General features: G+C 45.3%; 1 protein-coding gene and 1 pseudogene across 3 annotated transcripts in view; both read right to left on the bottom strand.

The window, feature by feature from the left end:
- Positions 1-3,663: 3,663 nt before the first annotated feature.
- On the bottom strand, positions 3,664-9,072 carry LOC116070253 (annotated as a pseudogene).
- Positions 9,073-9,194: 122 nt separating this feature from the next.
- Plcg2 (phospholipase C gamma 2) overlaps positions 9,195-22,867 on the bottom strand; it is a 149,931-nt gene continuing 136,258 nt past the window's right edge. For 2 of the 3 annotated variants that reach the window (XM_031341530.1, XM_031341532.1), the window contains 2 exons: positions 10,173-10,357; positions 9,195-9,553 (listed from right to left, as the gene is read on the bottom strand). In XM_031341530.1, coding sequence (XP_031197390.1) covers positions 9,511-9,553; positions 10,173-10,357 — 228 coding nt within the window. In that variant the 3' untranslated portion in view covers positions 9,195-9,510. The remainder of the gene's footprint in view (positions 9,554-10,172; positions 10,358-22,867) is intronic. The other variant, XM_031341531.1, reaches the window with a different exon arrangement.

Raw genomic sequence — 22,867 nt, 5'->3', positions numbered from 1 at the left:
CCGTGTGGTCTAAAATTCTGCCCTGAACCTTTGGCTCCAACCTGGCAGCTGAGCATATTTTCTAGTCACCTTTGTCGGGTGTCCACCTGTAGGTGCTTGTCATAGGGTTTTTCTTGCTGCAACAAAATACCATGACCAAGAAGCAGGTTGGGGAGGAAAGAGTTTATTCAGCTTACACTTCCACATTGCTGTTCCTCACCAAAGGAATTCAGAGGATGGACTCAGATCAGGGACCTGGAGGCAGGAGCTGTTACAGAGCCCATGGAGGGATGCTGCTTACTGGCTTGCTTCACATGGCTTGCTTAGCCTCCTTCCTTATAAAACCCAAGGATGGCGCCACCCACGATGAGATGGCCCTCCCCCAGTGATCACTAGTTAAGAGAATGCCTTACAGCTGGATGTCATGGAGGCATTTCCTCAACTGAGGTCCCTTCCTCTCTAATGACCCTAACTTGCATCAAGCTGACACACAAAACCAGCCAATGCAGTGCTCTTGTCTTTCCCAGGAGTGCGCGGGTTTTCTGTTATTTAACTGAGTGGGTTTTTTTAATTAAGTGACTTCATACATGTGTATCAGGTCAATACATTTACTCTCAGTGTTTGCCAATCACACAAACATTTGATCTTTTAATGGTGCTCTTAATACCTTAGGAATTCTCTCTCTCTTTTTTTTTTTTCTTTATTACTGTCTGAATGTAGTAGTTTGAAAGATGTCTTCAAGCTCCAACCTGCTTTCTTGCAACCCCACCCCATAACTTTAACACTCAGACCAAACCATATGTGACTAGTCAGGCCCCAGTCATAGATGACAGTCTTATGCCTCCCATGTCTTGGGGGTGACATCCTCTGTGTTACCCCATGCTGTAACATTTAATGTGTCTGTGTCAATGAACGACCTCTGTCTCCTTAGGCAACCACCCACTGAACCAGCGAAGCAAGATGTCTGTGGGGTCCTACAGAAGGGAATTTTCAGGAATCTCTAAGATAGCTCCTGGCTTTAAGACCCTGCAAGTTCATAGCAAGCCAAGCAGAGTCATTTTTCAAAGCCAAGCTACTATGCAGATCTCAAACCCTTTTAGACTATAACTCTGCAATGGCTATGAGGCCTTACAGGGCCAGGAGTGGCCAGCATCTGCACTAATACTTTGCTAGAACCCTTTCTATCATCCTGCCTCCTACAGAAGGGAAACCAGCCTCCTCCTGACTCCCAGCTGTGGAGATGGGCGACAGGTGAGGACCTCTGCCTTGCTATGCTGCTGCCCAAGGGCTCTGGATCTTACTCGGCTTTCATTTCCTCCCTTTTATTTCTGTGTTTTTTCACAAGCTGCTCCCCTTCTGTTTGTAGCTGGGCATCTGTTGCTTTAGTTCTTTGTGAAGGATCAAACTGACACCTTTGTTTGGCCCAATTGCCCCACCCACCCACTTAAGTGTAGTATAAGGCAGAGGTCAGATTTCAAATCCAGGAACGATATAAAAATAACCGCAGTAGACACAAAACAGGCCAGACCAGTTGTCCTGTTTTGTGTCTGTTGCTGAGAAAGAATGCCCCAAGAAAAGGCAAGCCAGGGAAGAAAGGATTTATTTGGCTTACACTTCTTGGTTACAGTCCATTACTGTGGAAAAGTCAAGGCAGAAATTTAAAGGACCACTTCCATGGTCAAGACCAGAGAGAATAAACACATGGATGCTTTTACTATTCAAGATCTAGCTCGCTAATTAGGGAATGGTACCTCCCACAATGGGCATCAATAACTTTAGACGATCCCCACATACATGGCCATGGATAACCTTATCTGGTCAGTTCATCAACTGAGGATTTCCCAGGTGTTTCTAGGCTTTGGAAAGTTCTGTTAAAACTATCACACTAGTGATCAGAATTCATAAAACAATGCTCAGCTGAGTGTCCATAGGATCCAATGTATGTATCAATGGACAATAATCACTTACACTATGGAAACAACAGGAAGTGTGGGGATCCTGTAGACTCAGACACTCTAGACTGTTTGTGTTTGTATCTGTGTGTTCTCTGAATTTTCCTTTGACCCAATAGCAACTTTTCCCACAGTCCCTTGTTAATGGGTTGATGGAATTGTAGACGTCGGTTCTTGTCCTTTTTTAAGATGATTATGTCACAATTGTAATTTCCCCTTTGCTTATTCCTATGCCTTGTTCATGTGCTACCAAGAGGTTTGCCATAAGCTATTCTGAAGTCTTCAGGCTGGAGTGACTAACTTTGATTATTGATTGATGATTATTGATGGCTAAGCAACATGGCTTCCTGTGTGCCAGGGATGCTGGCTGACAAGAAAATGTCATGACCCACTATCTTAGGGTTTCATTGCTGTGAAGAGACACCATAACCAAGGCAACTCTTATAAAGGGAAACATTTCATTGGGACTGGCTCACAGTTTCAGAGGTTTATCATCATGGCAGGAATCGTGGCAGCATCCAGGCAGACTTGATGTTGTAGAAGGAGCTGAGATTTCTGCCTCTTGACCTGAAGGCAGCCAGGAGGAGGCTCTTTCTCCTGCACTGGGTGGAGCACTTGGAGCCCTCAAAGCCCACTTACACAGTGACACAGTTCCTCTAACAAGGCCACACCTCCTCATAGTGGCCCTCCCCATGTGCCAAGCATATTCAAACCACCACATCAACACTCCTAGCACATCCCCCCACTTTTCTGAGAAACATGAATGCTTACAACAACCTTATTTGCTCTTTCTGGCTCTAACCCTTCTTCCAAAGGCCAACAAATGGAAGAACAGGCCGCGTGTTGATTTATAACTGTGGGTTTCTTCAGAAAGTGAGTTGTGTTTTTATTTGTAACTGTGGTTTTCTAAAGAGAGAGTCTTGCTGAAAGAAATGGACTTATCACCTAGGGGAAAAATGTAAAAATAAAATGGAGAATTTTCTTTAAAGTGGGGGTGGGGAGGGGAGTGTGACTTTACTCTTCTCGTGGCTGAACCCTTTCTTCATTTCATTTGGGAGCATAAATAGTGCAGAATGTCAGGCCAAAAAAAAAAAAAAAAAGTTCCGGTCAGACACTGTATTTATCAGATTGTTTTTATATTTTCTAATGTAACATTTAACATCACATTAACAATGGCTGATATCACTCATGTATTTCTCTGTGTATGCACAAGCACATAATTTTCATGTAAAATTAAGTTTTAATAATGAGACACTAGTTTGCACGGGCAGCTTTGTCAAGCCTGCTGAAATCAGCAATGTGGGTATTTCTTTCTTTTTTTTTTAATCTTCCAACAGTTTATTAGAAAGAATGTAGACATTTAAAAAAAAATCCCCACTGTCATGAACATAAATTGAGGTTTTCCAGCCAGGGCATAAGCTGAAATCAAAACAGGAAATAAAAAAAAAAAATCCAATAGTGTATTAACCTTTTCCACTCATTTGCCATACTGAGTGGAAAATACAAATACAAACCTGGCCTACAATGTACATACTCTCAAGCAGCAATGTACAGCCTTCTTTGTCCTCCATGCTAAGAGATGTAAAAGCTTAAGGGCCAAACAATACCAAATGTATATAGGCTTCAAAAACCATCTAAGTTAGGGCATCCACTAGTTTTAGCTAAAATACACCTGAACACCGACAAATGATCACATACAATGATGTAAAGTACATTTTTTAAAAAAATAAATAAATAAACTTTAGTGGAATAATTCTGAAAGGTATCCTGGAAGAATGGCAGGGTATCAGTTTAAGATATTAGCCAATTTGTTTCCGCCTCCTTTAAGTCCATGGTCTAGGATCTACAACCTTTATCTTTCCCTAAGCTGAGAGCTTTCCTAATGTGTAAGTAACTATTATGATGGAAGAAGACTTAGATGAAATGCAATTATTCATCAGGGCTGCTGTGGCAGTTGCCTAGGATCTCAACTGCTTCATAGAATCCTGGGAAATGTCCATACTAAGGATATTGCCTTAGCTGACTTAAATTGCCCCATACAATGGTACATAATCAACCCTTAGTGAAGCCTTTAAAAAAAAAAAAAAAGGTTGACAAATGGGTTAAAGGAGGCAAGTACAGCACATCTGCCTTTAGAGCTATCAAACTCAGGGATTTTCTCAATTATGAAATCTTGCAGAAGTTATTTTTCCTTTCTCAAAATCCAGGCGATGACAACACTCCTTACTCCAGATCTGGCATTTTTTTCATCAACACTGTCTTGTGAATCATCATCTGCTCCATCTACTTCTGGTAAATCTACATCCTCATCACCACCCATGTGATCCATCATCTCAGAGAAACGGTCAAAATTAGACATGTCTTCATCCGAATCATCCTCCCAGTCTTTCCAATTATTGAAGTCCACACTAAGCCAATTAAGCTTTGCTCTTTCCTTTGTTAACTTAGGCCACGACTGGCCGGATTCTCCTTTTCGCAAACAACAAAATTGATCTGTCTGTTCTTTTATACTTGGAATCATTTGGATCAGTACAATGAAAAAGATCAATTTCATTTAAATGCTTAAAAATATCACTTCCTCCAAGACAACTGAAAGTAAGTTTGGATTTTTCAAAGTTTACATTAACATCTTTACTGTCTTCACAAAATTCAATGAATACATAGTCCCTTCGATCGTACCACTTTGCAGAAGCAGGCTGCATGGTGAACAGGGCAGAGGGCCAGATGAACGGGTGGGCGGGCCTCGCTGGCGGCAGCTGGTGAGTCAACTCCTCTCTGGCAGCCTCTGCCCAGTCACGGCCTCGTTGCCCAGAATGCACCGCGCGGAGAGCGGCTGCCTCAACCCGGGAGAGGAGGAAAGTGTAGGAAAGGGGCGCGAGGACAGAGAAGGAGCGTGCGTGTGCGCGAGGGGTGGTGAAAATGTGGGTATTTCTGAGGGATACAATTACTATGGGCTTTGACTCTTGAAGGAGGTGTTTGATGTTTTGACACTTAAAAACCCAAGACAAGGACTCGATAGATGTCAGTGGTTAGTAGTACTTCCTGTTCTTACAGAGGACCTGAGTTTGTTTCCCAGCACCCGCATCAGGAGGCTCACTATTGCCTGTCCTCTGGCTCCAGGGGTTCTGATTCCCTCTTCTGGCCACCTCAGACACTGCACTCACATGTACAAACTCACACTCAGGGCACAAATCTACCTAGTTTAAAAACCAAATTAAAATCCCTTTAAAATATTTAAATAAGACCCAAGTCGCATCACTGGGTGACTTCTAAATGCCAACTTTGTCATCCAACAGCTTTCTGGAATACTCACTTATATGGCTACAGCTTTGGGGTTATCTCCAAGTTTGGTGTCACCCATGTACAGGGTAGTATGCATTTTTGTTACAATTGAAAAGATTGGGGCTCCTTGTAGCCATTCTGGCTGCTTAGTGTAATTCAAAATAGAACTTAAGGGCCCAAGATCAGCAGTCTTACGGTGCTGCCTCTCAGCTACCTCTGACATGGTTCTTACTGTGTGTGCCCTGCGAACATTCCTAAATCAACATCTAAATTTTTCCTCTTACACACCTGCAAAATTGATACAATGTAGACACTTCATCTTCACATAAGAGCAACATTCCTTTTCAGACATCCTCAGGATGCTCTGATTGACAGACAACACCCTCCCTTCAAAACCAGCTCAGAGGAGGTAACTTTCAGTAGGAAGTTTTCCTGTCTTCCCTGATGCTCCTGGAATTTTTTATTTTCATCTCATTTCTACCACCACCACATCTGAGGTCCAATTACTCTGGGCTTTCACGCCACTTAACTGTACCTATTAAACAAAATTTACATATTATCTATCCACTGATCACGAGGCTTTCTAAGGCTTTAAAATCATTTAATAATAGAGCTTGATCAATAAAAACTTACAAGATACAAGTGGTAACACATGAATCATTAAACACAGTAAGAAGATACTTTGGAAGCATGAGACAATGGCGCTTCCTCCCAGTGACTCATACCCCCTGGCTTTGGGTCAGCACTACCATTGTGGAAAGGAACCAACGTAGTGGGGCCACTATTCTGTTCTCCCTTTTACGTTTCTTGTGGGGAGGGGTGGCAGTGAGCCCTGCTCACATGGGTTAGGAGACAGAGCTGAGGCACTCCAGGATAGCAGCATTGCTGGGCTCTTCTTCATAGGCACATGTTAAAACATCTGTGTGACTCATTTATGAAATTCTCAGTGTTTGAAGTCAGAAATCCACCAGGTGTTCAGCCTATTCGCAAAAGCCAAGGCCAGGAACCACCATTTTGGGGCTTGGATGTGAAAGGGCGTGTGTGCTATTGTCTGAGCTTTCCTAAGGTGAGAACTCATCCTCTGCTTAGAGGAGTCTCAGGAAAGAAAGGGAACAACAGGAAGAAGATCCCTGGCCCTAGTGACTTTTACTTAGGTTGTAACTTGATCAGGAAGCATATAAATGACTAGATTTTGTTGTGCAGTTTTGTTAAAAGGAGCAGCATGTTTGGGGGTGGGGCTGGAGAGACGGCTTGGAAGTCAAGACCAGCTGGTCTTACAGAGGACCTGGTTTAGTTTCTTGTATCCACATTGTGTGTTTACAACCACCTCTAACTCCAATTCCAAGAAATCCAACACCCTCTGCTGTCCCCTGTGGGTACTGCATCCATGTGCACACACCTAAAAATAAAATCTTTTAAAAGGATTTTTTAATTGCTCTCAAACATTTTCTACAGTAGACTGGATGCATGTACCATGCTAGGCTAGAGGATCCTGGGGTCACCTTAGGAAATGCAGGCCTCTACATCTCGTTTAATTACTGCATTCCTAAGCCTTAAAGCACACAAACTGTCTAACTTTGTCTACTGAAGTTTCCCATGCCCAGTGACCTTTGCCACCTCAGCTTTGTATTTTCTCATGTCATAACCAACGTCCCAAAGGATGGTGAGCAAACCAATGTGACACTGTAAGGGTCGATTGGTGAAGAATGATACCCCAGACTCAAATAGTATGCGATGGCAAAAAGCATCTATTCTTCAGAGAACTTGCATGCAAGGATCCACCATGGATTGGAATGGAAGACAGAGGCGTGGACTTTGCAGGGTAGGAGTGGATGACTTTTACCTTTCTTTCCCTTGGTGGGTTGGCTCTAGCTCCAGGGGTATGGATGCCTTGTGATTGGTTAAGGCTCTGGGGAATCTGCAGGACTTTTACTGATTAACTATACTTGACTCAAACTAAGTGCTGGGGCAGCTTCTGATTGGCTGCCCATGGAGGGTAGCTTTCCCTGGAATTGACTTGTTTTGGACTTTTTCAATTATGGGAAACAGAAACAAAGGACTCGTCTCCCAAACTGCCAGCTTGGGGCCTGTCATGGAGTCAGCCTGGCTCTATCCTCTCTACATGACACTGTCCATGGTTGTGGTCACCGGTGCTGCTGCTATCACACACGATGTCCAGACAAGGACACATGGCATCAGGACAGGCTCAAGGGATCCTTCTGTAAGAGAACCAACTAGGACCTTGGCATCAACCACCAAGAACCAAATCAGTGCAGGACCCAATCAAGCTCAGGACAAAAGAACCTCACGAGTGCCCTCTAGTGATGGACAGGAGGAGAATGTTCTTCCTAGCTCACTGGTACAGCTGCCCTGCAGTGTGTGTCTCATTAGCCTTCACACCTCACTGTAAGAGGGATGCTTCTTGCTGCCTCCTACTGGCCATTTCTCACTTTCTTTGATACAGTAGCAAAGATACCCATTTTAAGCAATGAAGACTCCAGACTTAGCAATTGGACTTTAAAACAGAGCAAGGATGGATGGGAGGATGGCGGCAGTCCAAGTTCTGCTGTGCACAGGTGAGGATACAATAAGAAGGGGCCATTACCTGGTCCCAGCCAGTGGGAAGCTGCTATGGAGCCTGTTGTGTCCTTCCCTGCATCCTTCACCCAGCCTTTCACCCAAGTCATCCCCATTGCCTTCTACTTGGCTAAAGGAGGACTCCTTTCCTTCCTTGTCAATTACCAAATGAAATACAAAGTTGTGATCAGAGGAGCTACAAGATAACACTCCTCCTAGGTCTTCAGGGGCTCATGGTGGATGTGGCCCCTGAACCCAGTAACAAATGGCTTTCTTCCAAGGTCAGTTAGCTTGGAGGTTGCTCGGTGCTCAGGAAACTTTTGGAAAATGAGGGGACAGGATCCTTTGGTCAGGGAGAGCTAGTTTTTAATCTTTTCTCCAGCAACACATACATTAAGCCTGCCATTTTGGATATTACTCAGAGGGGAGAGGCCCCAGAGGGTTTCTGACCCCAGGTTCCACTCTGCCACAGTTCCACTCTTACTGTTGGCTCCTCCTCCACCCACAACCAGTTCTCAGCTGTTCATAGCTACACCTGCTTTCCTAAGTCAATTCTTCACTCACTGAGAAGGCTGTAAGTTTACTGTTTGTCTGTCTTCTCCTTTAAGAGTTTTATAAAGATGGAGACTTAGCTCAGTGGTAGCACAAGGGCCTGAGTTCAGTCCCCAGCACTGCCACAAACACACACACACACATACACACACACACTCCCACATGTACACACTGGCACACCTTGTTAAATCCTGAAGTGTGTTGAATGATGTCTCACAGGTAACTGTGGACTAAGTAGGTATGCCTGCTTCCCTGGAATAGACACAGGATTCCTGAAACATTCTAACATCAATTCCATCAGAGCATAACTTGATGCACCCGAATGTTCGATAACCCAGAGAAATTTTCCTGTAAACCTACCTTTCAGTTTCCTGTTTTAACCAGCAATGATGCTGTTGGCTATGGCTCCAGGACCTTGGCAGCAGCCTCCTACCAGACTCAAGAGGACCCTGGATGTGATGAGTTGGGGCAGGCACAACAAGGACATGTAAGAAGCTAGCACCCTAACACCCCAATAACACTAGCTGTGAGACAAAAAAATGTCCTAAGGGCAGACTCCATCCACCATTTCTTCAGATTCCATGCAGATCTGTCTAGCCAACTGCTATGCCAGTGGTAGTTAACACACATTGAGGTGAGCCCCTGACCAGCCTTTGGGGTCCTGTGGGATACAGTGGCCTTAAGTGTAGAATCATTTGCCTCTTAGCCGAAATTCTTTTTGGAATCTAATGAATTAGTTCCCCATGTTTCAGCTCACTTTCCGTGGAAATCAGTTACCTGGGTCATCAGCAGAATCTTGTTCACCTCAGAGGAACTCCTGTTTATAGTACAGATCGGGTATAGAACGCTTAACAGCATGAAACTGTTGTCTTTATTCAATGAGGCTGAGAACAGGGAAGGACAAAACATGAAGCACACAGTTTGGGGATCCTCTATCAGGAGTAGTATAAGTTAAGAAAGTTGTCCAAGGTGTTAAAATAGCAGGAAGGTCTCAACTTCTCCTGCCCACAAGGGGCATCTTCAGAACTGTCATCTCTATGATGCGTAGCTTGCAGAGAGGACAATGACTGTCACAGATCAATCTCTTCCTGGGGGCTGATTATAAAGCTCTCTCATACCCAGATGCACTCGTGAACACCATACGCATGCGTGCTCATACATACGGCTTCTAGGAGTAGAACCTGCTGTTGCTCACTCTCTTCTCTCTCAGCCTGAAATAAAGGAGATTGAGTCTCATCAGTGGGTAACTCCCACCCTACCTCGAAGGTCTCTTGTGGCTGAGCGGAGGAGGCTCTGGGGAATGCCTACTCCCCCTTGGTAAACAAGGCAATGGCGGCTCTTCTAAGGACCCAATGAGAACACACCTGGTGGGCGGAGCTTACACAGTGCTCTTTGAAGGTTAGTTCATTGGAAGCTTGGTCGGGAACATGAGGCATCACTGGCTACCTCTCCCACCCACCTCATGTCTGGGGGATAACCAGAAGCTTCCCCTGGGGAGAATTCATGTCAGATCTGAATCACTTAGCCTACAGCTGACCACTCAATGAGAACAATTTCAAAGTTTGTAGTCAGAGTAGCTCAATAGGAGAGTGCTTGCCTCGCCATGCACGAGGCTCCAGGTTTGATCCCCAGCACAACCACCGGGAACAATTGGTGCTCACCATTTATCCTCATTATTAGACCAAAATGTCCATGGAGAAAACAGTTCTATGTGAGTGAAACAGCAGATGCTTGAGGTGTTAGGCAGCTTCTAGGTCACTCCAAGAAGCTCCAGGACTCTGGGGCTTGGAGGGGGCATGGAGGAGGTTGGGTGGTTATGGTTACACCTACCTCCGGTTGCACTTCTCCTGGTACAGCTGCAGCTGATTCTCGTTAACGTTGAACTCCTTCACAAGGGCATCACGGTTGGCTCCTCGAAGGTTCTGGTGTGTCTCATACAGGTAGAGCTGGTTGTTGATCTCTTCCTGCCGCCTCCGCAGTTGGCGACAGGAGGAATAGAGTTCTTCTTCACTCTCCTGGGGGTTGGGGGTGGGGAGAACAACCTTGTGAGTGACTTCTTCCAAGCCAGTATAGGAGACACACCTTGTGTCTCCCATGAGTGCCTTTAAGAATGGAGGGCGGAGGTTTTGCAACTGGGGTGCTCCTGGAGGCCAGGGTCTAATTTAAGCAAAGGTGACTTTTGCTACATAGTAGAACTTCCTTCCAAACTGGAGTCTTTCCTCTGGACTCCCTGGCCTCTGCTTTACCACCATTGCCTACCGCAAAAGCTAGCAGCTGCTACAACCCTTGGTCTTCCAAATGTGGCTTTACTATGAAACCTGAAACAGAAGAGCATCATGTGCCTTTCTGAGTTGAATCTGCTCATCACTAGGTCAGATCAACTTCTGCCTTTTACCTACGTTCATGGGTGTCTATGCAGGTGTATGTTCACAGGGAAGAAAGGGTGGCACAAGGTGAGGCCAGGGGTTAGGGGAGGGGGGCGGTGATAGACAACTAATATCATTCAAGGGGCTTAAAGGGCAGAGTAAAGCTGGGGAGATGCTTGGTCCATAAGAGCTTAGGTTGTAAGCATGAAGATGATCCTTAGAACCCATGTTAAAAACCCTGAACAGAGTGATACAAACTTAATATCGGCTCCAGGAGGCAAAGACCAGCGGCCAGCTAGCCTACCCTAATTAATAAGCTCTATGCCAGTGAGAGACGCTGTCTCAAAAAACCAAGGTGGGAGCTGGAGAGATGGCCCAGGCATTAAGAGTTCCTGCTGATCCCGCAGAGACCAGAGTTCAGTTGCAAACATCCATATCAGGCAACTCACAGCCACCCGTAACTCCGCTCTAGGGGATCCAACACAATCTTCTAGCACCTGATCTCACACGCACATCAACACATGCACAATTTTAATTGTCTTATGTTACACTTCTGTGGTTAGCGACAAGTGCGAAGTGGATGAGGACCAGGTGCTGCTGACACATTGTATAACTTCCATAAAGCTGGAGTCTCTCCCAATCACCCCCAGCCGCTGCTTCACTAACTGCAGTTCTATATGCTTGCTGCTGTCTCACGGATGTACGCAGCATCTTCTCCAGAGGCCCTCGCTCTTGGCTCATCCATACACAACTCCTCCAGAGTAGTGCTACCATATGATTGTGGTGCAGTGTTTCTCAACCTGTGAGTTGTGACCCCTTTGGAGGGCGGAGTCAAACAACCCTTTCACAAAGATATTTACATTACTATTCACAACAGTAGCAAAATTGTTATGAAGTGGCAACAAAAATAAGTTTATGGCTGGGGGGGGGGGGTCAACCACACCATGAGAAACTGGATTAAAGGGCCACAGCATCAGGAAGGTTGAGAACTGCTGCTGTAGCATTTTGCTGAGTCAGGTCTTATGGCCCATCTACAGTTACTTCCATGGGCCATCCACGTGAATGGGCATTGGCTTATTACAGGCTGCTTTTTTGACCTCTCAAGAATCACTGATGTTCTAAATGGCTTCTAGAAGAGCAAATCCTTCCCAGAAAGTTCTCCATGGGAAGAATAACTCCGGCAGCCACAGCTCTAGGAAATGCATTTCCTAAATAATAAGCCTCAGAAGTCAGAATTACCCCTTGATATGTGGGCAGCAGAAAGCATCTTGCATCTGCAGGCACGAAAACATGAATCTTGCCATCCATCTCCACGAGGCCCCTGGGTGACCAGCGCACCATCAATAGGCAGTGATACCGGAGACGAGAATTTTTCTTTTGAGGTCTCAATGGCGGGGCTTAAATGCTTCAGTAAATCATGTCGTAAATGGATGTGCTGTCACCCAAGCCTCGGAGTGCAGAGCGGATTTAAGATAATCCCTGGGGGCCCTGGATTTTTAGAATGGTAAACTAGCTCTTCACATATAGCCAGCAGCTACATTAGCCCTTACCTAAGGCGAGCTGTCTTTGGCAGCTTAGCATTGACGTCTCTCTATAGCCACAGAATCCACCATGGCTTCTGAGAGCAGATTATTTCATCTGCGATCACACTGCCAGTGACTGGGCTGGCTCTCCTGCATCAGGACCCTCTGCTTCATCTCCAGCGTGACGCTCTGGACTGGATTCTTTCCTTAAAGGCTACAAACCTCCCTGCAGACTGCCATTTTTTTTCCTGTAGCTTGCTTGCAGAACTGTGGAGAGTCAGGACTTCCATTCAGTGAATGCTGTGGCTGCCTTGGTCATCTACCCAACCATTGGCGCATTCTCTATATTGAAATGTCTCATTGCCTGTGCTTATAAGAGTAGTTTCCCCACCCCAACCCCAACCCCCAAGAGCCTTTCCCTAGTGTTCACAGCTTGACTGATTACAAGGCCTGGCTTCCGGCCTGTCTCTGTTCTTGATATCTCTTCCTACCCTGGGCTGAACCTATTCTAGCTTTGATCTAAAGTGACAGACATGTGACTCTTTTGTCCCTGGGACATTTTATCAACTGGCCCTCTTACCTGTATCTCAGGGGATAAAAGCTAGAGGAGGAGTGGTGAAGGATACTACTGACCAATCCATAGAGCAATCAGAACATCCACATTTACCAATTCAGTGCCTCACATGGGTGTACCCTCCAACCAGTCACAACAGTAAGATCAGAGATCACAGATCTCCATGATGGCTATAATAATCTACCACATGCTAAAAATCCAAAATAGATTCGGATGGCACAGGGCCACACAAAGCTATCAGGAGCTGCTAAGGAAAGCCTGCATGAAGGGCTCCACGCAGGGTAGTCCCAAGCCTCAGTTTTCAAAATTCTCAACATGTACAAAGTACGGGAAAGTAAGGTTTGCCTGCCTAGGTGTAGCATATATTAGTGATTTTCAAAGTAATTTTGGCTTCTTATTTAGGATATTTTTTCTTTGGGGATTTATTTTTATTGTTTGTATGTGTATAAGTATTTCACACGTGCATGTCTGGTACCCGCCCCCACCCCCCCACACCCCCGGGGAACTGAACTGTCAGGCAGTTGTTGGGTGGACTGTCCCGTGAGTACTGGAGACCAAACCCACGTCCTCCGCAAGAGCAGCCAGTGCTCTTAACTGTTGAGCTGTTTCTCCAGCCCTTGGGGTTCTTATTCTCGAATGCCAAGCATTCTCAACATCTGTCCAACTTATACGGTATCACAGGCAAATAGTGACTCAGGGAGGTCACCATGTTTAAAAGTACAGGAAGGTTTGCTTTCTGACCCAGGACACAAGAAAGTTCATAGAGACAAAGAGGTAAAGAGATTTGTATCCATTTGCAGAATGTAAAAGCTTACTTCTGAAGTCAAGGTTCTGTGGGCTTATTTTCGTGTGGACTGGCTCACCCGGACTATGAAAGCGTATTCTTGTAGTTTTACATTTATTGACTTAGGGGCACGAGATGTGCCACAGTGCAAGCATGGAGGTCAGAGAACAGTTTAGCAGAGTCAGTTCCCTATGGCCACCCTGCGAGTCCTGAGGATTGAACTCAAGTAGTCAGGATTCAAAACCAGCATCTTTCCCCACAGAGTGCCTCAGCAGGCTCAAAGAATGGTCTGTGTCCTGAATCTGAATTAGCTTTTACTTCACGAGCTTTCCACTGTCACGTCCTTTGGAAACTAGGCATTCTCGATCATTATATACCATTCCTCGATGCTTTTATAGTATTTTGTATTTCTTAGAGTCTCAACATGTGGTTCAGGCTGGGCTCAAACTTACAAGCTCAAGCAATCCTGCCTCAACCTACTGACTAGCTGGGACTCCAGGTGTGCCCCACCGTGCCTGGCCATCTTTAGTTTTACTTTATGTTACTGCTTTTTCCAGTACTCTTCCATCCATTTCCAACCATCTAATTCCTGCCTTTTGTAATTTGATCTTAGGCTTTTTTTGAAAACCCTAAACTGTCCCATTCCTTCTCCAATCAGAGTCCCCAATCAGAGTCCAGCCCTGTTGCCCAGTTTGATGGAAGTGCTTGCCCATATCACTGTGCTTACTACACACTCGAACTCCTGTCCTGATCTGTTCCTCTGTTCACTCTCATGGTTAAGCTTCTGGTGGTGACTTCCTCCCTGCTGCCCTCACATGACACATGCGTTTCAAGAGTCCTGTGATTTCAACAATCCCCCGTGAAAGCGGCATTTCACATTCTTTTATGTCAAGAATGAAGTCTCCCTTTTCCCTCTGCAGAGCACTTTCAGCCTGTCCTTGTCAGAGGTCGTTTATTATACCTGCTTTGTTTTGTTTTGTTTTGTTTGTGCTGATTATTTTTAGTTTCAGATTGCAGGATTTTTCACTATAGTGCATGTGTTTCGTGTATTCTTCCTTGATACCATCACAGAGTCTTAACCAGAGGGGTTCTCGCCTCTGGAAGATGCAGTTATACCACGAAATCCCCTCGTTTTCCCACCTCTGCACCTTATCATCTAGAAGTTTAGTTTCTATGTGAGGGCTACATAGGGGTTTGCTTCCGGTAAAATTCTTGTAAACTCAGAAACGCATTTGTGCATGTGGGTGTAAACAGAAGCCAAAGGTCAGTGTCGGGTATCTTCCTCCATGACTCTCCACGTTCTTATTTACGTTTGAGACAGCATCTCACAATGTAGCCCTAACCGGCTAGGACCTTGCTCTGCCTCTCCAGCGCTGAGGTTAAATGTGTGCACCGACACGCCTGGCCACCTTACTTTTGAGATGATGCTTCTCACAGACGCCAGAGGTTAACCAGTCTACCTGGCCCCTGAGCTCTGAGGATCTGCCTGATCTCCCACTTTTCCCAGAGGGCACTGGGATTACAGATGTTTTCCATGTAGCCGGGCTTTTACATGGGTACTGGGATCCAAATTCAGCCGTCTCCCCAGCCCCATGAATGCATCTGTAGAGTAGCATCTCTCTGGTCCCATGTGGGCATCAGTACTGTCCTACTGTCCTGACAGATGGGGACTGGACACTGCATTCACTCCCCTTGCCAGTCTGCAGCTGGCATGTCCTTGTCCTCCAGTCTCCAGGGCTAATGAGGACAAGTCCAATACTAGACTTTACCTTATACACATTCAAGCATGTTTGGAAGTATCAGCCATTTTCTATTCATCCCGCTGAATCAAATGAACGTACCTATAGTGACCGTCCCTCTGCTAACTGCCTGAAGAGCGGCCCAGCCCGTCAATTCCTCAACAGTCTCCCTTTCTAACAGTGTTGTTCTAGATTCTGAAGTACTTCAGCACTCTGCCTTAAACAGGCACCTTTCTTTAAATTGAAATTTTCTCTGTTTCATTTTGTATTTCGAGTCAGGGTTCCTTTGTGTAGCCCTGACTATCCTAAAACTAGCTCTGTAGACCAAGCTGGCCTCGAACTCACAGAGATTTTCATTACATAAGAGGTCAGAGTCCGTTTCTGTTTGCAGTTCCAGATCCTTTCCCAGGGCTCCATGAGGTGGCTCCCAGTGTGCCTGTGACTTCCGTCTTATGGCTCTACCGCCTGCTGTCCACTCTAGCTGCACAGTGGGCCTTTTTTCCATTACAGCTTGGAGCTTTGTCTGATTGGTATCTATGTCCTGTCAATGGATCTGGGGAGGCAAGCACAGCAGTCTCTCTCTCTGGAGCCGACACGGCCAAACTCTAGCTGGTGAAGCACCAGGAGGGTTTTAATCTGTGTCTCCAGGTCCCTCCCCAGTAGAAGAAAAATCATTCTCAATCTCAAAAACTTCCAGACCAGCTCAATCCTTGGTCCTCCGGGACTCTGGATTTATGTGTACGTCCTTTCCCTGCCTCATGGGTGGCTTTATTCCTCTGTCATTTCATGATTTTCAAAGCCACCAATGTATCATAGTATTTCTCCAAAACAGGAACACTTCTGTTGGGCTATGCCTTTCGCTGGAGAGCCAAGGCTGGGCTTCCCTGGTTCTTACTACCCCTTGTTCCTGTCTCCTACCAGCCCAGAGCAAAGCGTATTCCAACCCAAACCAGGCTAATTAGAGAAGCTGGTTTTCTAAATATCCCCACCAGGTACTACCAGCTTGCTCCCTGGTGATAGTCAGGGGGTGTGTGTGTAAGCTTCCACACTCTGTTCTGTTCCCCCAAAAGCAGGTCACCTAGGCAGAGACTCCCTTCCCCTAAATGTCAAGACTGACCTAACCCGGCCCTGACTTTCAGAAAACATTTCCTCTAAAGCAGTGGTTCTCAACCTTCCTAAGGCCTTGATCCTTTAACACAGTTCCTCAGGTTGTGGTGACCCCCAACCATAAAATTATTTCGTTGCTACCTCATAACTGTAATTTTGCTACTGTTATGAATCATACTGTAAATATCTGATGTGATATAAATATTTGATATTTTACCCCTGTGAAAGGGTCATGCGACCCCCGAAGGGGTCGAGACCCACAGGTTAAGAACCACTGTCCCCCTCTTTTAAATGTAGCATCTTTTTATTCTTGGTTCTATTTATTCCACTGCCAAATATCTAGCCCATAGGGAATATTTTTAATAATAATTAAAAAAAAGTTATGTGGAGACTTCTACTATTTACAAAGTCAACAAAGGAAAAAACAAGAAAACCTGCCACCACCTGCAGCGGCCAGCGGCGACAGAAGAGGGGCTGAGTGATTCAGGGACCTGTAGCTGACGAGACAAAGCATGGAGGGCTTTAAAATCACATGCCAGCGAAGTGCTTCTTCAAGCCATCTGCCAAGGGGAAAAAGGGCACACACGTGCGAATCCAATTTCACAAATATCACGTGCAGGAAAAAAAGACCAGGCAGAGGAGATGACAAGCTACAAGCAAGCTGTTGTGGGGATTTTTTTTTAACCTCCCTCCTTTTTAACTCTGCTCCCCAAATTAAATATAGCATGTAATATCCTAATTGCTAAAACACTCCTTAAAAACATACATTCAGCAAACACGGTAAGGAACCAAGGGTCCATAATGTAACTGTGGTGGGTAAATGGCCACCTCAAAAGAGATTTGAATTATTTATTGACAGACCTCTGCAGCTTTAGGCTTTATTTCAACAAATACTTCATGAGAAAAATTCCATCAGGTCTCTCGGTGGATCAATCTCTTGTTCAGAAAAGTCTTGCTGGCCCTCGACTCTGGAGGTCACAGTGATATATCCAGCAGGGCTGGACCCCTAGACATCAAGGAAGAAGCCTAGCATACTGCGCATGTGGCTCGCACAGACTCCGGGGGAGACCTTCATCCTGGCATTGGAGGGAAATGCCAACTGGCAGCTGGAGGTGGTACGGAACCAGGTGACAGATGTACAATTAAGTACAGGCTCAGGAGCCAGCCACAGAGATGACATTTGCACATGCTCAGAGGCCTCCTCTTAAAGAGCTGACCTGCAAGAGGGGACTTTCCACTCAGAACCATTTTCCCACCCTCAGTCTCCCTCACTCAACCCTGGGGTCTCCAACGTATCAGGCATCCCTCATCAAGGTAGCCAAGGCTAGCTGAGCACAATTTTCTTTCAAATACATTCGTTTCTTCTGCTATCAATGATTCCTAATAATGTATCGATGCCGGTTTCGGGGTGTTTACAACAGCTTCGAAAAGTGCTGTCTGACTGTCTTCCGCAGCCACGTTTGCTGCCTGGTTTTCCCATGAACTACCTCCAGATGGACTTTAGGGGCAGCAGAGCTTCCCCTCCCCCAAGGCCACAGAGGAAGAAGCCAGCGCTCTGCAGCGGGCTGAAAGGCATCGAGTCTGACTCAGCAAAGCCTCTTTCTAGCTTCCTTGTCTTCAAGGTTTAGGTCTACCATCCTGCTAAATTATCCGGTCCCACTCATTCCGCAACTGGGAATGAAGCCTAAGCGAATAATTCAGACATAAGTTAAGGGAGCCGGGCCTGAGAGCCTGAAGGGTAAATGGGTCCCATCTAAGTATTGGAGGAATACTGAGCTTATGGCCAATCTACTTAATGGCAGAATCTATTATATAGAAAGGTGCTTTGAATCTCATTTGGGAGCAGTGGTTCTCAAAGAAGGATATGACCACCTGAGAGATGTGGGACAGTGCCGGGAGAGCTTGGAATGTTGTGTAAAGTGGGAGCTGCCTCCATCTAGTGGACAAAAGGCACAGATGCTACTGAACAGCTACAAAGAATATCCTGGTACCAAATCTGAACAATACCAAAGTCTGGGGGTTGGAGGTGGGTGTGAATACACACACACACACACATACACACACACACACACACACACACACACACACACAGAAATGAAGGAAGCAAACAAACCCAATACTGATTTCTCTTTTCTAAATGTGATCTGTGGTGGTTTGTGTGTAAACATGCGTGTACATCTGTATTTTGCTGTGTATGCACATGTATGTGTAGAAGCCAGGGCTCAATGTTGGATGTCTCCCTCATGTTCCACCTTATGTTTGAGACAGGGGCTCTCACAGACGTGGATTTTACTGATTGGCTAGCCTGGCCAGCAGGCCCCAGGAGTCCTCTGCTCCGCACCTCCTGCCCTGCCATTACAGAGCAGCACTGCTATCCCTGGCTTTTACATGAGTGTCAAGAATGAGAAATCTCAGGTCCTCCTGCCTGTGGACATGTTACCAGCTGACCCATCTCCCCAGACCCATGGTAAGCCATCATACCAAAAGGAAATTTATCTTGATAGATCTACTAAGCATCTTGGTCTCATTTATGATATGTTGGCTTGTACGTAATTCATTCTGAAGAGCAACACTTTAAGACCTGTGAGGGCTTAAGCATTTTGCTTACTCAGCCACAGTACAGGAAGGAACTTATAGAAATGTTCCTGCCCGCCTTTCTACCATAGAAAGAACATGGAATTGACTGGAGTGGGGTGGGGGCCTCACTGAAGGTTCAAGTGAAAACTGTATTTTTTTAGTTTGACACTTAAAATTATTTTCAAGATGGAAACTATTCTATTATCCGTCCCCTTCAGATAGAATTTCCTCATCCTGAGGTTATCTTATTTAGAGAGTGGTGGTACCCTGAGCCGACTGGGTCATTAGCCAACTACTGTCTGTCACTCTCTGCCTCCTGCCTTGGTTCCCTTATTTTTATGTCTTCTTTCACCCTGATGTTTCATGAATGCTTGAGAAACCACCATACCAGGAAGCCAGGTATTCACACCTAGGAGTCACCTTCAGAATAGATTCATTCATTCATTCATTCATTCATTTGAGCCTTGACCGGTCTGGAACTCACTATATAGACCAGACTGGCCTGGAACTCACAGAGATGTGCCCGCCTCTGCCTCCCAAGTGCTGGGGTTGAAGGTGTGTGCCGCCAATGCCTGGCTATAAATTCAGCAGTTTTCACTTCCTGAACTACCACAATGATTGTAAACAGCATCTCCCAGTTCTGCCCCTCCTGCCCCATTTGAAAGCTCTTGGCTATATTCCAGGAACTGACAATCAAGAAACTGCCAACATGTTAATTCTTACAGCCAAAGAACATCACAGGCCAACAGTTCCCCTACCAGGAAACACAATGAGATCCAGAAGCAAGATCATCACCATAGGGCATCACAGGCCAACAGTTCCCCTACCAGGAAACACAATGAGATCCAGAAGCAAGATCATCACCATAAGGCAGCACACTGGGGCCCATGGTCACAGTTAGCTTAGGTTTCCCAAAGGGAAATGTAGGTGGCTATAGAATTCCCTGGCTCATGGCAAGCTTACTGGGGTTTTGGTAGAAGAATGAAGGGTCATGGAAAAATGAATTATCCACATGCCAGGCATTGCAGTAAGAGCACTTGTTCAATCGTGTTCATTGCTGCTTCATAATAGATAGAAATTGAAAACAGCCTAAATGTCCATCAATGGGTGAATGGATAATGTAGTACATTTACACAATGCAATATTACTCAGCCATTTAAAAAATGAAATGGTGAAATTGACAGGTAAATGGATGGACCTAGAAAAAAAATCATCTTGTGTGAGGTCTAGACTCGGACAAATAGGGTATGTATTATATGTGGTATTAGCTATTAAGTCTTTGATAAGTTATAATATGTATAACCACAGAGGTTACAGAGGTTACATAGAGAGTAAGGGAATGGAGGTGAGGAAAGACGGATCTCCCTAAGAAGGGGAAATAGAATATATAGTTCCAGATGGAGGGCAGAAGCAAGAGGAACAAACAGAGAGAGGGAGGGAAGGAGGTGACAGAGGGAATACAGGGAGGGCTGAAACTAAGGGCCATGGAAGGGATTGTATAGTTAACTACAATAGAAGCTTCTTAAAATATATACATGGATGAAGTCAATCTGAATGGAATTGTCAAATGATGTGGAAGATGGAGGCCCATCTGGTCATCTCTCATCATCAAATGATGCTTCCAATGCCAAGAATGGGTCCCATCTAATCGAGGAGTTGTTGGCCAGAAATACCCCTTGGGAACCTGCAAGCAACCAAGGCTATTGCCAAGGCTATTAATTGCTCTCCTCAAACTGATGTGACGGCTCTATTGCTGAAAACTACACCTATACAACTCATTGAATACCAGCAAGTGGAGCCAGTGCCTACCTAGAGCCCTTACCCCTGTGCACTATTGTTCATGATACTCAAAGGCCCTCTGTGGGATGTCAAACGAGAAGAGTAAACATCAACCCGCTACAAAGTCTTCTATCTGTAACAATGACCAACCTGCAAGATGCTCTAGTATAACAGTGGCACAAAGCTGCTGAGTGTAACCAACCAACATCTGATTTAAGGCTCACTTCATGTTCCCAACACTGCTTGGGTGGCTAAAAACTGAAGACCAGATAGGCCAGGGACCTGGGGGGGGGGGTGCATACCAAATACTACTGTAGGGATATAGCTATAAATGCCTCTTAATGACAATCTGCTATATTTATAGATCAGGTTTTGCTCAGCCATCATCAAAGAAGCTTCTGGTGGAAGTTTTGTCTTTTACTGTCTATTGTAATGCTAAGTGCAGGCCCTCAAGACCTGGAGTCTGCACACAGCCCCTGGGCCCCTTCCCCCCACTCCCGCCCCCAGTTAATTCTAATTAGTGAATAAAGGTGCCACCAGCCAGTAGCTGGGCAGAACAGACATAGGTGGGATTGAAGTTTCAAGGGCTTGGGGAGAGGGGACCATGAAGAGGAGGAAATGAAAGAATAAGTTACCACAGAAGAAAAGGAGCATGCAGGAGGGAGAAGAGGAACCACCATGGGCTAAGGGCCAAGAGAACGTGGGTTCTCTTGGGTTAAGAGCAACCTAGATGGAAAATAGTAGATAATCAGTGATAACATGGGGTTATCAATAGGAAAGTAGATTCTCACAACATGGAGGGTAAGCAGCTGCCCAGTAATCGTGCTGCCTAAAGCTGTTTAAAAATATAAAGGTTGTGTACGTCTTTCATCTGGGAATATAAATGGTCTAAGGTAGGGAAGAAATCCTGCGCCAGGATTTTTAGCATTTTTTTTTTTGTACTACACTTCCTCCTACAGCTGATGATTAAAAAGAACAGAGAAGCAGCTGGATAATGTGCAGAGGGTGAGACCTTGGAACACTCAGTCCTAAATGGGATTCTTTACCATCCCTTCCTTAGGGATCAGGAAAGACACTGAAAGAGGAGGTGGAAAGCTTGTAAGACCCAGTTAGGATGGCAGACTCCAAGGAAACAAGGCCTTCTAAACACAACAGGACCAAGGCACACATGAACTCACAGAGACTGTGGCAGTATACACAGGGCCTGCATGGGTCTGCACCAGATCAAGTCCCAGCTCTGATAGAAGTGGACCCATATCTCCAATTGTCTCACTGAGGATACAAGCCACTCTCTTAAGGTTAAGCCCCATGGCCAGCAGTAGATGGCCAACACAAAAGAAATCAATGACATTCTTGAAGGTGCTTTGTCCCATATGGTTTTGACAGAGCAATACACACACACACACACACACATACACACATGCATGTGTGTATGTGTGTATATATGTGCACATATATACATATACATACGCACACATACAAAACTGGGAGAGATTTTTAGGGAATTCCTGTGCATACAAATATGTGTGTCTCTGCCCCTATGTGTGTATCATGTGCTTTTCCTTGGGTTATTTTTCTTACAGTTTCATTGTTTTGTCCTGTTCTGGTTTTGTTTTGTTTTGTTTTGTTTTGTTTTATTTTGTTATCATTCTTTAGATGCCTGCTTATATTCTAATGAATGATGGAAGGGGTGTGGATTCTGATGGGAGAGACGATAAGGGGAATGTCAGAGGAGCTGAGGGAGGGGAACCATGATCAGAATATATTGGGTAAAAAAAAACTAATTTCAATAAAAGAAAGGAAAATGAAACAAAAAAATCTTGCTACATGGGTTTCCAACTTCACTGGTATTTTTCAGTGAAGCCAAGATCTTCCTGCCACATTTACATGTTACAATTTGAATGTAAAATGACCCCATGCAGACATGTGTTTGTTTAAATGTGGTCCCCACCTGGTGGTGGCAAAGCTGTGAAAGAAGAGAGTCAATGATGGTGGCCATTGACGTTTATCCCAGCCCCACTTCCTATATAGTCTCTGCTCCCTGATTCCTCAGCAGGAAGCTGTCCAAACTCTCCC

This window comes from Mastomys coucha, unplaced genomic scaffold (genome assembly GCF_008632895.1).
Source record: "Mastomys coucha isolate ucsf_1 unplaced genomic scaffold, UCSF_Mcou_1 pScaffold22, whole genome shotgun sequence".
NCBI classification, from domain to species: Eukaryota; Metazoa; Chordata; class Mammalia; order Rodentia; family Muridae; genus Mastomys; species Mastomys coucha.
Note: the sequence above shows the minus strand (reverse complement) of the source record. Positions and strands in the feature narration are given on the sequence as shown.